At 30.7% G+C, this 12,932-nt stretch overlaps 1 protein-coding gene across 2 annotated transcripts in view; it reads right to left on the minus strand.

Annotated features, from left to right (window-relative positions):
- The window catches only part of LOC143233839 (glycoprotein-N-acetylgalactosamine 3-beta-galactosyltransferase 1-like), a 33,159-nt gene extending 20,499 nt beyond the window's left edge, over positions 1-12,660 (minus strand). Inside the window, exons 1-2 of one of the 2 annotated variants that reach the window (XM_076470602.1) lie at positions 12,536-12,660; positions 10,939-11,292 (exon numbers count right to left, since the gene is read on the minus strand). In XM_076470602.1, the coding sequence (XP_076326717.1) occupies positions 10,939-11,215 (277 nt within the window). In that variant the 5' untranslated portion in view covers positions 11,216-11,292; positions 12,536-12,660. Of the gene's footprint in view, positions 1-10,938; positions 11,293-12,482 lie in introns of both variants that reach the window. The other variant, XM_076470603.1, reaches the window with a different exon arrangement.
- Between the last annotated feature and the right edge of the window lie 272 nt (positions 12,661-12,932).

Here is a 12,932-nt window from a genome sequence, read left to right on the forward strand (position 1 = left end):
ACTGATGTTTTTAACCATGCTAGCATTAGGTTAACCCATATATATACACACACACACACACTCTAAAATACTCAAGTATGAACATATTTTTTACCATAGCCAAATTAAATTATGTTTTAAAACAACACAATTAGCTTGCAACTAAAATCTTCTGTTAGTCCAGAGATTTCAAATCAAATATAGATATGAGAAAAATGTCTACTAATGAGAATGTATAACATAAATTAATCATACACATAACAATACAACTAAACCAAGAAACTATCATATATTTATGGACAATTAATTCATAGCAGGGTTTAGACATGTATGTGAAAAGTAAAATGCTCATTTCGGAATTAGTTATTTTATATAATTCCTCAAACACTTTTTTCTTTCTTTTTTTACTCTTTTACCTCTTTGTGTAACTTTCTTTTTCTTTTTTTTTACTCTTTTACCTGTTTGTGTAACTTTCTTTTTTCTTTTTTTGAGGTTGTCATTTGTTTATCCTTGTATTTGACTGCCACCGAATTAATGTAGAGCCTAGTTGTTTTACTTCAACAGGTTTGTCGTCACCACTCAGTTAACTAAAATAATTACAACGATACATAGTTGACTGTAATAATAACTATAAGTAACTAAATCAGTTGTACAAGTCTAACTATAACTAAAAGTGTAACTACACAAAACTGCTATTAACATCTCAAAATACACTGAATCACAGACCACTGTCTTTTCCACTCATATAACCTGAAATTATTTACAAACATTAATCTGTTACTGAGTTTTTCTTTTAACCCTCTGTTAGCTAAAATTACATTTGGAGCAACAATAACACTAAAAAGAACAAGTGGGTGATCTCTCTTATGAACCACTACCATTATTGCATGATAAAACTTGTATGGATAAGCAAGTACACCATATTTAAAATGTGGGATATACAAATATTAAACATATATACCTTTTCTGAAACTCCTCTTGTATCATATGAATACACTGTTTTATTAACAGCTTACGCTGTTTCTAATAAATATTAATATTAATACCTTTTTTTAATTCTGATTAAAAAACTTCAGTTACCTTATTTTAATGGTAATATTAAAATTGTTAAATTTGGTAACCTTAATTCCAAATATCTATGAAACACACAATCATAGATAAAACAAAAATTACTAAAAAAAATGCTTTATATGATGAAGTTTGTTGTAGTTTTATAAATTTGTAGGTAATATTACTTAATTTGTAGTAAAAATAATTTTTTAACTCTTATAGAAAAGATTCCATGGCATAATTACAAAAGATGCACCATCCTACATAAAAATTAATCGAATTACTTATATTTACTCCCCTTATCCACAATTCTTAAGTTGGTGAAACCCATCAGTACTACTTATGGCTTGTCCCTTGCAACTACAGTAGTTACAGGGGTGTACTTTCAATACTGATAACATGAGTGCTTCACAGTATTGTTACTACAGATTTTAAAGCAAAAATGATTTGCATACTGATAGGTCAGAAGGAAATTTAAAACTGAAAATTAATTCTCAAGGTAAAAATGAGCTCTAGGAAGACCTACAAAGTCTACTTCATCAATATATTCAGACCTAGCTAAATTGAAGATAAAGCCTTTTGACCTTTGACAAACTCATATTCTCTGTAAACCAACACATCCTCATGAAAACAAAAGACAATTTTTCTAGAATGAAAGATTAATTTGACTTGTGATCTTTGTGCCAAATCTTTCATTATTAAAATGTGTCTTTCTGTTAAACAAGTTTTGTGTTTACTTTACCTACTTTTTCTTCCACAGACCTTCTATCCACTGAGATAGTGTTGTCCTTCAGTTTTTACACAAGTTTCAGTATTGTAATCTATAGAGTACCTATCATCCATAAGCAAGTCACCATTACACAAGACATACAAGCAAGATTAATAAACGTTTTTCTGTAATAACTTAAAACCTTGACCAATCACTCCCACTAATACATGATTATGACATCACTTTGCACATTTAATACATGCAAGTGCCAGCCTGTAACTTCATGTGTTTTGGCAACAGGTAATTTAATCATAGTATTTACATAGTCATTTACAGACTTTACCCAACTGTAGTCAGATCAGAAGAGATGTCATAGTTTTGAATATTTTTAATGATCACTGTATTGATACATGTAAATGAAAATAAATTTTACATTTTCTAATACCAATAGAATTCTCACACCAGCTGAGTAACAACAATATATCAATCCTGTGAACAACTACACGTCATGTTGCACATACAAGATAATTGGTAATTTACCATGAAACCATGTAGCATTACATGTCTTTGTAAATTCTCATTACACATTCAGTTCAAGTTGCTTCTGCTACACTGTATATGACAAATAATTAAGCAGCCTGCTATAAACAAACCACTTGGTTATGTTTTTTAATGTTAAGATTTGTCAGTATTGCTGCATGTGCTATATTAAGTTGAGAATACAGTGGCATTGAGCAAGTCGAAATTTATCATGAAATTATTCCAACTGAAAAATGGAATTTGATACCTTCAGTTTTGTTACCCAAGAAATTAGTGTCAATAGGTATGGTTGTGTGTAGGGTTTGCAATAGTACCAATGATACCAGGTTGATGGTACCTGTACGAGTATCTCTAACCACGATTTGAGCCGTTAGAAATTCAACTATTCTTCCCAGTGTGCTCTTGGAGGAAAATGTTTTCCACATCAAATCAAACTGTCAATTATCTATAAGACCACACTGTATGACAACTATGGCAATGAATCAGTTGAAAACTAGGCTTTCTACCACTTATAAATTAAATGAGAGTCACCCTCAGAAAAATCTATTAACAAATTGTAAATTCGAGCATGTCAAATGCAAGTGTGGAAAGTGGTTTCTCAATTTTCATTTATCCCCATAAGATTGAAAAATAGTAAAATATAATTTCAGAATATCAATGATGAAATTATAAAGAGTCTTACATTAAAGCTTTAGTTTTTTAGAGTAATTCAGAAAATAAGAAAGCTCAAGAACAAATACCCAAATTCTAACACTAGGTGAATTTAAGGTTGCTTTTAAATTTTTCCTTATATAATTAAGAACTTAAATCTTGTATCAAAATTTGTTTTATTATCTATGGTTTGGTGTCATCTTTGTTCACATACTATGAAAATTAAATAGTTTAAATTTTGAATGTAACTAACTGAAATGTCGTGACATACCCAGTTTGACCTGCCTGCATACTAAGGGTTAGTCACACAGGCACCTACCTGACGTGCAATCAGTCATGTAAACACATTCATGTTCTCTTCCATAGCTTAGGATTTGCCAATTTTCCATATTTCATGCTACTGCCAATCTTGGAATTAAAATTTGCTTATTGACTGAAGTATGAAGTCAAAAATACCACAAGCATTTATAATTCCACAAACAATTCCAAAGATTGAACATGTTATAACAGATATTATTCTCAACATATCATGTACAATAAACCACTACCAGTACTTCCTGTACTGACTACCGAAAACAGACTGCAAACCCTGATTATGTGTGAGCACTCTTACTTTACCTCAAAAATGGCCAGTTTCAAAATATCATACACTTAAGTAAATAAACAGTGGTATTAGGTACCCTAAAAGTTAGTTGGCATGAAATAACCAATAATTTTCATTTCTAATACTTATAAACCAATATGAAAGCATGAATTTCTTATGTTTAAAACAGTTATCTATGTTTCTGTCAAAAGTGACAAGCTTCCTTTACTCATAATTACCATGGTTTTAATGATAAAGTCTTCTTTTACTTATGTAATTTACATTGATGCTGAAGTATAGAAGAATCAGACCACAAAAAGTACGTTTTAAACATATTTTTATCCCTTGATTAAAATAGTATCAGTGAGATGGAGTTAAATGAGTACATAACTGGTACTGAAATACAGGTTTTGGATACCAGAACCTGTTTTGGGCAGACACGTCTGTTCTGCCAGTTTGGAAATTTAACTAACTTTGTCTATGTATTTCTTGACTGATTTCTCCAATTAATTGTTTTGCAAGAATTTTTATCATTCACCATGAAATATAATGTATATTTATGTATTAATAATGTTTTCTGTAGTGTTCAAGGTTTTTACTCTTATGTCTATATAGTGCAATATTCCAAGTATAATCAGCACTGTCTTTGTTTTATCAGCTGTTGTTCCAGTTCCAAAACATCTGAATTTTAGCAGTATCCAAAAAATGTGGGACTTGAATCCTTGTGTCTCAATAATTCTGGGTGTAATATATACACCTCTTAACTTACATTTCACACCAAATATTAACTCTCAACATCACAAACGTTTTATGAAAATATTTGTGTATAAACTGAAAAAATGGCTACTTTTTTTTAGAAATCATATAGGGGTCATACAAAATATGAATATATATATATATATATATATATATATTAGTAAGGCCTGTTGTATGTCCATGTAATTAATTTAAAGGGTGTGGATGGATCTTCATCAAATTTAGTATGAAGGTTCATTAGGACTATGGGGAGACACATTTTCTCTTCTGAATTTTGTAATTTCATAGGAGTTTTGTTTCCACCGCTTTGCTCCCCTGTAGATCGAGCTTCACCAAATTTGGCATGAAGGTTTGTTTGCAGTTTCACATTTTCTGTTTTGTAAATTTTATATGCGATTGTTTTTACAATTACATACAAAGGAAGCAGCTTTTCAAGTCCTAAGATAATCTTTCATCAATCATAAAATTACACAATTTCCATACAATAACGAAAATTAACTATTATTTTCCTTAAAATAACGTAATAAGGTTTGATATACCTGCTCAATTCAGTCATTAGTTTTTTTGGGCCATTATTACACCAAAACACCACTCAACCGATCCAAATCTCACATCCTTCGTACATATACAATAAAAGTATTCCTAGAGTGCACTGTTGATACTGTACCAGTATTCACTAAGTCATCTATTCACTATTTACTCAGCAGGACAAACCCAGCAAGCTTCGTTTGACGTACGTTTTACAACCGGATTTTGTTTCACACAAGGTTTGTTTTCTATATTTCATGAAAGAGCATACAACGTACAATACATTAAACTGGAACACGAATAACACCCTATGTATATATAAAATACATACTTTATATAGCGATACGATATGTTATTGAGTTAGTTACATTAAATGACGTCATCACGATTGGCATTGAGTAAGGCACGCACATAACACGTGATTACAGTTTTTGTCGATAATATATACATAATGGAACAATTAAACCTTTATTCCATATGTTTTATATCAGCAAAATATACACACAGTGTTAATGTAAATTCGGTAGCGTCATGTGTGATATTTTAGCTGCTTTTCTATGCTTTTACCATTACAAACATATTTTAAATGTCTGGTTCAAACACCAAAAATTTGTATGTTTCGCACTGTAAACTACACACCTATAAAACACTTAAATAATAAAATGCATCTGTTGGGCATGCGAACGATAAGGGTGATTGTGAAGGTGGTTTAATATTATGTCAGATGCAGTTTGAAGTATTAATTAATTTTGTCCAAAATAGGTTATGTTGGAAGCGAATCCAACTATAAATAGGCTCGATATGTTTATGAATAATGACAGAAAGCATACTAAAGACCTGTGAAAGTTTCTGAAATACCTTCACAATTTTATGAATAATGACAGAAAGCATACTAAACTCCTTCTGTGACGGTCTTTGAAATACCACCAAAATATCTTAAATTTTGTTCTTTACGTAATTCAACACTACAACCAGCGTTTCAACCATTGTCACTATCAAGCAAGCGACAGGGCTGCCTAAACAAAGATGGTTCAAACTGTTTTAATACAAATGGTATTTTTAAAATTTCTAAACAGGTCGTCAGAACTTTACAATACTGTACAGTTGTTGATAAAGAGTTTAGAAATAAACGAGCTTTGTATTCCAGATATTTATAAAAGAACTTTTTTTTTTTAACCAACGTTTCGCCTTTGTGGGCTTAATCAGGGTTATTGTAGACAACTGTTTAATATCTGAATATAATGGATAAGCAGCTTGGGAAACATCGAGTTAGTCTACGAGCTGGTTAAAATGTAAAGGTCTTTTACAAATATATGGAGTATTAAAAAATCGTTTTTCTTCTAAACTTTCTATAAAAATGTGTAAAATTCTACTACGCAATACAAGTTTTGAAAAATAAAAAAATTCAAGTTTCCGTTTATAACAATATGTAATGACCGAGTCTCAAATTCTAGGAATGTCTATAAACATCACAGCAAAAAGTTTGAATTTCGTGTTGTTCTTCCTTCTGTTTCTTTTTAAATTCGTGAAATTCAGTATTCCTTTAATGACAATTATTCTCACTGTCAGCGATGCCAGTGAGAATAATTGTAAAACAGTGCAGGCCCCTCGCAGCAGTAGTCAATTTAAAAATATGATGGAAACTACAAAACAAGGATGTGATATGTTCGTTACTGACTCAACCGTACGGTTTTTACAGCTTCGTAATATACATGGTGGCCCGTAAGCCCTTACCCATCCATATATCTTATGTATCCAGTGTATCTGTGTGTTGTCCTCATTCTCGCTACTCTCATGTACCTACATACTTGTCACAATATGCTCTTCAAGTGTAAATGGGCTTACATCGGCCATATTTCTCTGAAAAAAAAAGAAACAAATTTACAATACACGGGTAATTGAATATAACATAACATATGGATGGGTAGGGACTTACGGGCCACCCTGTATATACGAAGACACCCATAGCTAGGCCTTGCATTACTTCACGAGCAGCTTTACCAGGATAAAGATTTTTTAAGACAATCATTTAAAATATTGATTACCTTTATATAAAACATTAAACATGTAACAAAGCTAATGTTATTTATTGGTTGTTGACAAAAAATAGTTTATACCCATGTAGTCTTACTCATATATGCATATAAAAATCGAGACGTATACACAGTTTAAAAACCACTACGTCTTTTAATCAGTGATAACGAGAAAACCCACTTGTAGAAAAACATATATATGTAAAAACAGCTGGTTTGGATAGAGAATTTTTTTATGCCTTTATTTTTCATACGTACAAGACTCAAATACGAAACGCACACGCAAGACTAACCGAAACTCGTGTAATCAGTTTCAATTAGATTCCCTTACACTTTTGTACTTAAATATTCCAAACTTTCAACGACTATTCTTCACTCACAGTTGAACACGTTGCATGCCATAATTACTTGCGTTATGACTACTTAAAAGGTGTCAGCCAGTTTTTTTTCTGAACATCTTTTATTTAACAGAGGAATGAACATAGTATTGCATAATCACATTTAATAAAATTTATAGCATTTTTAGAATGACATCAATTACACCATACTTCCATTTAATCATCAGTTAATTCAAAGTTTTCAAAACTGTGGAGCGCTCTCCCCCGAGTGGGGAGCGTAATGATGGCAAGCCTTTTCGAAGGAAAAGCCCAAAAATAATAGCAGCAGGAACACAAACTTTGGACACGACGACAACGTAAAAACAATAATTTTTGGTCTTAAAGTTTTATCTTTTTTATATCTCGTACTTATTCTTTACAAGCATTTTTCATGCAAGAAAAATACTGAAAACATGAAAAACTGTTGATTCTGCTGTTATCACTTGTGAAAATTATTTTATTGTGAAGGGGAGTCAACGAAAACTTTGATGGGGTAGAAAGGCGGCGGTATTTAATTAACGTTTAAAAAACACCGAATTAGTCCATGAAGTGACTATAGGGTTGGGTGTCATCACGTGACAAAAGCGAATATTCTAAATCAGCCAAACTCAGGTTAAAAGCAATAATTTATAATTATACATATACACACACATAAACATATATATACCGATATACGTGTGTTTGTACGAAGAAATCAATAATAAACAGAGCAACACTTTGGTGAACTCACAGCTGGTTCCTTCCCTGTTTCGTGTCACATGCACGTGGTAGGTAAACAGACAGATGTACTCAGTGACGCTGTGATAAGAATCAACAAGTAGAGAAAGACTCTTTTATCAAATACTTGAACAGTCTACACCATTCATATGCTGGCCTGAAAGGTTTACATTCAATATTTCTTTTTACAGAGTTTAGCCCTTCTTCTGTGGTCAGGCATAGTACAAAAAGAAAATAAAAAGAGGTTAAAACCAATAACATTTTGAAGAATGAGCATAATTTTTTGTTTTTTTAACTAAGCTGATCAGGAGTGTTGTTTGGAACACTTTTCTATTTGAAAAGTTGAAATGCATCTTAATATCTTTTGTTCCCGTACTGATTAAATCACCTTAAAACACACAATTAATTCCAAATGGTGATACCTGCTCAGCAAGAAATGTGGTACACAATAATAAAAAATAAATTGACATGCCTAAATAAAAACTTTTTCTAGTTTATTTTGTGCAACTTTTTCATTCTGTCTGAGCCAAATTCTATTGTACATGGTGTTTACTGCATGACGAAAGGTGCCTGCTCAAACATCACACAAAATAAATTAGAAAACATTTTACTTTAGAATTGTCAATTTATTATTTTATCATTTATCCAATTTTTTCTCACATCTTGTATCATTCGGGAACAACACTCATGTTTACTTAATACCTGAAACTGGAGAAAAACTAAACAAACTAAACAGATAAGAAAATCAGTACACAAAACATTAAATAAAATTTAAGGAAAAGACAAGAAATACAACCATGTTGTTATTTCAATCATCAATTCTTATGCATATACTGTTTAATATTAAATTTGCTGATAATTTGTTACATGGAATACAAGGTAGCAGATGAACTTGGTAACTGAAGATTTGGTCAAGATACAAATTATGAACTAATGCTGTATCTCCAAGTGACTTAGGCATAAGAATGGATGAAATAGACTAGATGCAAAGTGAATATCAAAATAAGGAATATTATATGGCACTTAAAACACAAGCACAGTGTGTGTGTGAGCTTGCTTTATGGACATGAGACTAACATTTTCTCACTCTTCTAACTTCATCAGACCAAGTTAAATCCATCTACCAAACTAAATCCACTATTCCTTACAAAATATATATTTACCCAGAGCACCTGGCATTAACCACATGACTGTTCATTCTCATTCACTGAAAAACCACTGAAGGATAGCACTGTTTGCATCCTTGCACAACATGCAGTATCACAGCAACACCTTCCATAGAAAGAGCAGGTGTTATCTATTCTAGAATACCAAAAGAATAAAGTCACCTAGAACAAAATAAACTAAGTGCAGGTATTATATATTCATGAATATCAAAAGAACAAAGGCAGATAGAACAAAAACAACTAAGGGTTTTCCATAATATTGACAACATTATGTGAAATTCACAAATATACAGAATAAACAACAAATTCAAAATAAATACATTATGAAAGGTTTGTGAATATACTACAATAAAGATTTATAACGTATATAATACTATTACATACAAATAAAAATCTTGTTGAAGCTGATGGTAGCAAAAACATTCAACAAAACAAATGGCAAGGTACAATTTGAATGTGTGGATGAATGGATAGCAACTGCCTGTTATAAAAACTTAAGTGTAAAACACATTTCAAAAGTACTTTGTCCTTTGTCTTCAGGTCAGGTTGTGCAAGATAGTATCCTGGTGGATTGTAAAAGGTTACTATTATGATTTTTTTATACTGGTTTTGACTGATGGAAAGACTGCAAGAGATTTCAACGAATGGTAGCCATAGATTCATCACCTTATCCCTGAATCTCCATTTAGTGAAGGCTTTATTGTGTTAATACAGAAAAATATAAAACCAACCACAACACATCAAACACGTCCAGATAAAACCTTAAATTTATTCTTCAGCACATTCTAAAATACATGGAGATATGCAAACAATAACATTCTAAATAGCGTAGTATATAGAACATGATCTTGATATCCAAAGAAAAATATGTCGGGTAAAGGAATATGCAAGTCACTTAACCTATAAAAGCAAGCAATTTTGGAAGATTTGGACATGACAAAAGCTTCTAGAACAGTGTGCTCCCTTTTTTGTTTAGTAGTTCAATTTTCAACATTTCTGTAGGTTCTGGGATAATCACTTCCACATCATGTCAGAAATCAACCTTTTTTTTAAAAAAAATGTAACTTAAGCAAAATGTGAATATTTTTTGTACCTCTAGATTACTAATGATGGAATTTCAAAGATGCCATAACATTTAATGAATGCTTGCTATTATTACATTTCCATTTTACTTCATCACTAAGTTGCATGTTCCCAACCATGAATGGGTTACTAATTTGCCCTCTGTTTTAAGTCATTGCTTTGATGTAAAATATTCATTAAAATTTTCCAATCCCACCAGATCTGAACATTCAATTAGTTTCATTCTGAAACTCCAAATTAAAGTATACAGAGGTCTGGAATTCATTTGATGACACTGGATACCACTGACACTTAAGACAGGGATTTATAATGTGGTATCCAATTTTTCCTCTAAATAAGACTGAAAAGGGGTTTTATATGATACTAACTTGTTCATAAATGTCTGATCACCTTCTTGGTACCATTAGTACACAAGTTTATCTGTACATGGTGCTTCATTACTTACAAGTTTTACATATGCTATGATCATCCCAATAATACAGTTGGAAAACTGAGCACACTATCTGTATCTGGTGCATCATTAATTTATAAGTGTTTCACCTGTAATAGTCTGCAAAATTACTCCATGATTATCTTCTATATTTCTTGCTCTTAGTTTACAAAAATTATTAAAATTTCTTTACTATAAAACAACTGAAATTATACAACTCATTTACAAGTCAAAACTGACATTCTAAATCAGCATACTTCATTAATTATGAAAAATTATTACTCTATTAATTTTTTTTAAGATATAGTATTAAAGAAGGGAATGCATAGTATCTACCTTTATGAAAATCTTCATCAGTACTATGGAATGAAAGGGGAACATCAGGACCAGATAAATCTTCTATGTCCTCATGTGAATGAGGATCATGATGACCAACATACTGTCCTGTAAGTGCTGATGCTGCTATGTTATTTAATAAATCAGCCTTTTCCCAAGATACCACACTTAATAGCACATAAGCAAAACTGAAACCAAAGATGATACCAACACCTAAAGTCAAGATAAAGGTTTTAGAAAGTCCTGTCCCTGGTTGGTGATTTACCATTGTCAACATGTCTTCCTGCTTTGACAATATCTTATACAACTCTCGGATAATGCAAATCAGTCATTGTTGCAACATTCATTATTATGCTGAAAAAAAAGTAAAAATTTAATATAGTTCAACTTTTAAGATCATTCTCATTAGCACTTACATCACTGCCATGTATTAGTGTTTGTGGCTTTTATATGTAACATGTTGGAATAATAACATTCACAGTAAATAATTATTTCTTTAGAAATGATATGAAGCAATTATATGTTATCTTTTATAAAAAATTAAAAAATTAATTACAAGTTTCTTAAAGTCCTATATTTCAAAAATGTTCAAAATGTGATGTTGATCTGTGTTAGACATTTTTGCCTGAGACTACTAGTTCATACAGTTTAATACAGGCTAAGGATGAGCCTAGATTAAAAAACAAATATATAATAAGCAGAATAGATCTTCAACATCCAAAAAGTGTTAACCTCCTTGAAGTAATTGTATTTACACTTGGTTTTCTCTTTTCATGCCATTGGTAAAACAAATAGATTCAGTTTACAGTTATATTTTTTTCTTATTTTTAAAAACAAACATTCACATCTGAAATTAAAAGTAACTTTTTCTTAAAATTTCCAAAACCAATTCCACCTCACCATTTGAATATTATTAAAATTGTCTAATAACAAATATTGTTTCATGGACTAAAACTTGGCTATTGAAATGTATAAGCTAAAATTTATTTTCGTTTTTTTTATCTCAACATGTAGCAAAACATCAAACTTTGCACAATGATCACCATATAAAAATATTGCCTCAATTAAACTCGTTACAAAAGAAATGCTCATATTTGTTTCCTACTAATAAGTTAATTTTCTTTCCACCTCTTTTAAAGTTCCATACATACCTAATTTATTATTTTATTTCTCTTGTGGAACCTTTTATATTTATTAAATATTAATTATTAGTGTATATAGCTTTCAGTTAAATTAGTAAAAAGGCTGAATTATATTAGCCAGTAGACTAATGTAGCATTCAAATTTAAATACAAAAAACAAACAAACAAGTACATGATAACAAATCAACATTAGTACCAGAAAGAAACACGGCTACTAATACGTCTACTAAAAGAGATGTTACTAGTACACAAGACTAAAAATAGTACTATTCTGGGTATTTACTATTTATAAAACTAATACAATACTACCTTATCCATATATATTAAAATTTTTAGTAATAATTTAACATAAATAACGTTAATAACCCTAAAACGATAATTGCTGCAAACCAATAACTTCACCCAAAAACTTTCCAAATAATGTTGCAATGTCAACTAACGAATTCTATACTTACGTAAGAGATGTAACCAACAATAAGTTTAACACACCAACCCTACACTTTTCCATCATTAGAAAACTATGTCTAGTTTTCACCTTCACAGAAGCTCACATTCCGAACTCTAAAGCAGTGACCTCTAGCAAAGACCATATAAACAAAATTATTATTTTATTGACAAATACAAATATCAAGAGATATTATTCATATAAGCTTGCAAGAAAAAAACAACTATAAAAGTCATGATAAGAAAAAATCAATAATTACTTCTTTATATATATTTTAAATTTTAATAAATATAATTCGAAAGGTATTGTATACGAAAGGCACGGAGTTTTATCAATTGGACACCTCCAACTATTGCAACATTGTTCTTTTGTCGGGTAGGTTCTTTTAAATAATTTTTACAAAAATA

Source organism: Tachypleus tridentatus, chromosome 12 (assembly GCF_004210375.1).
Source record: "Tachypleus tridentatus isolate NWPU-2018 chromosome 12, ASM421037v1, whole genome shotgun sequence".
NCBI classification, from domain to species: domain Eukaryota; kingdom Metazoa; phylum Arthropoda; class Merostomata; order Xiphosura; family Limulidae; genus Tachypleus; species Tachypleus tridentatus.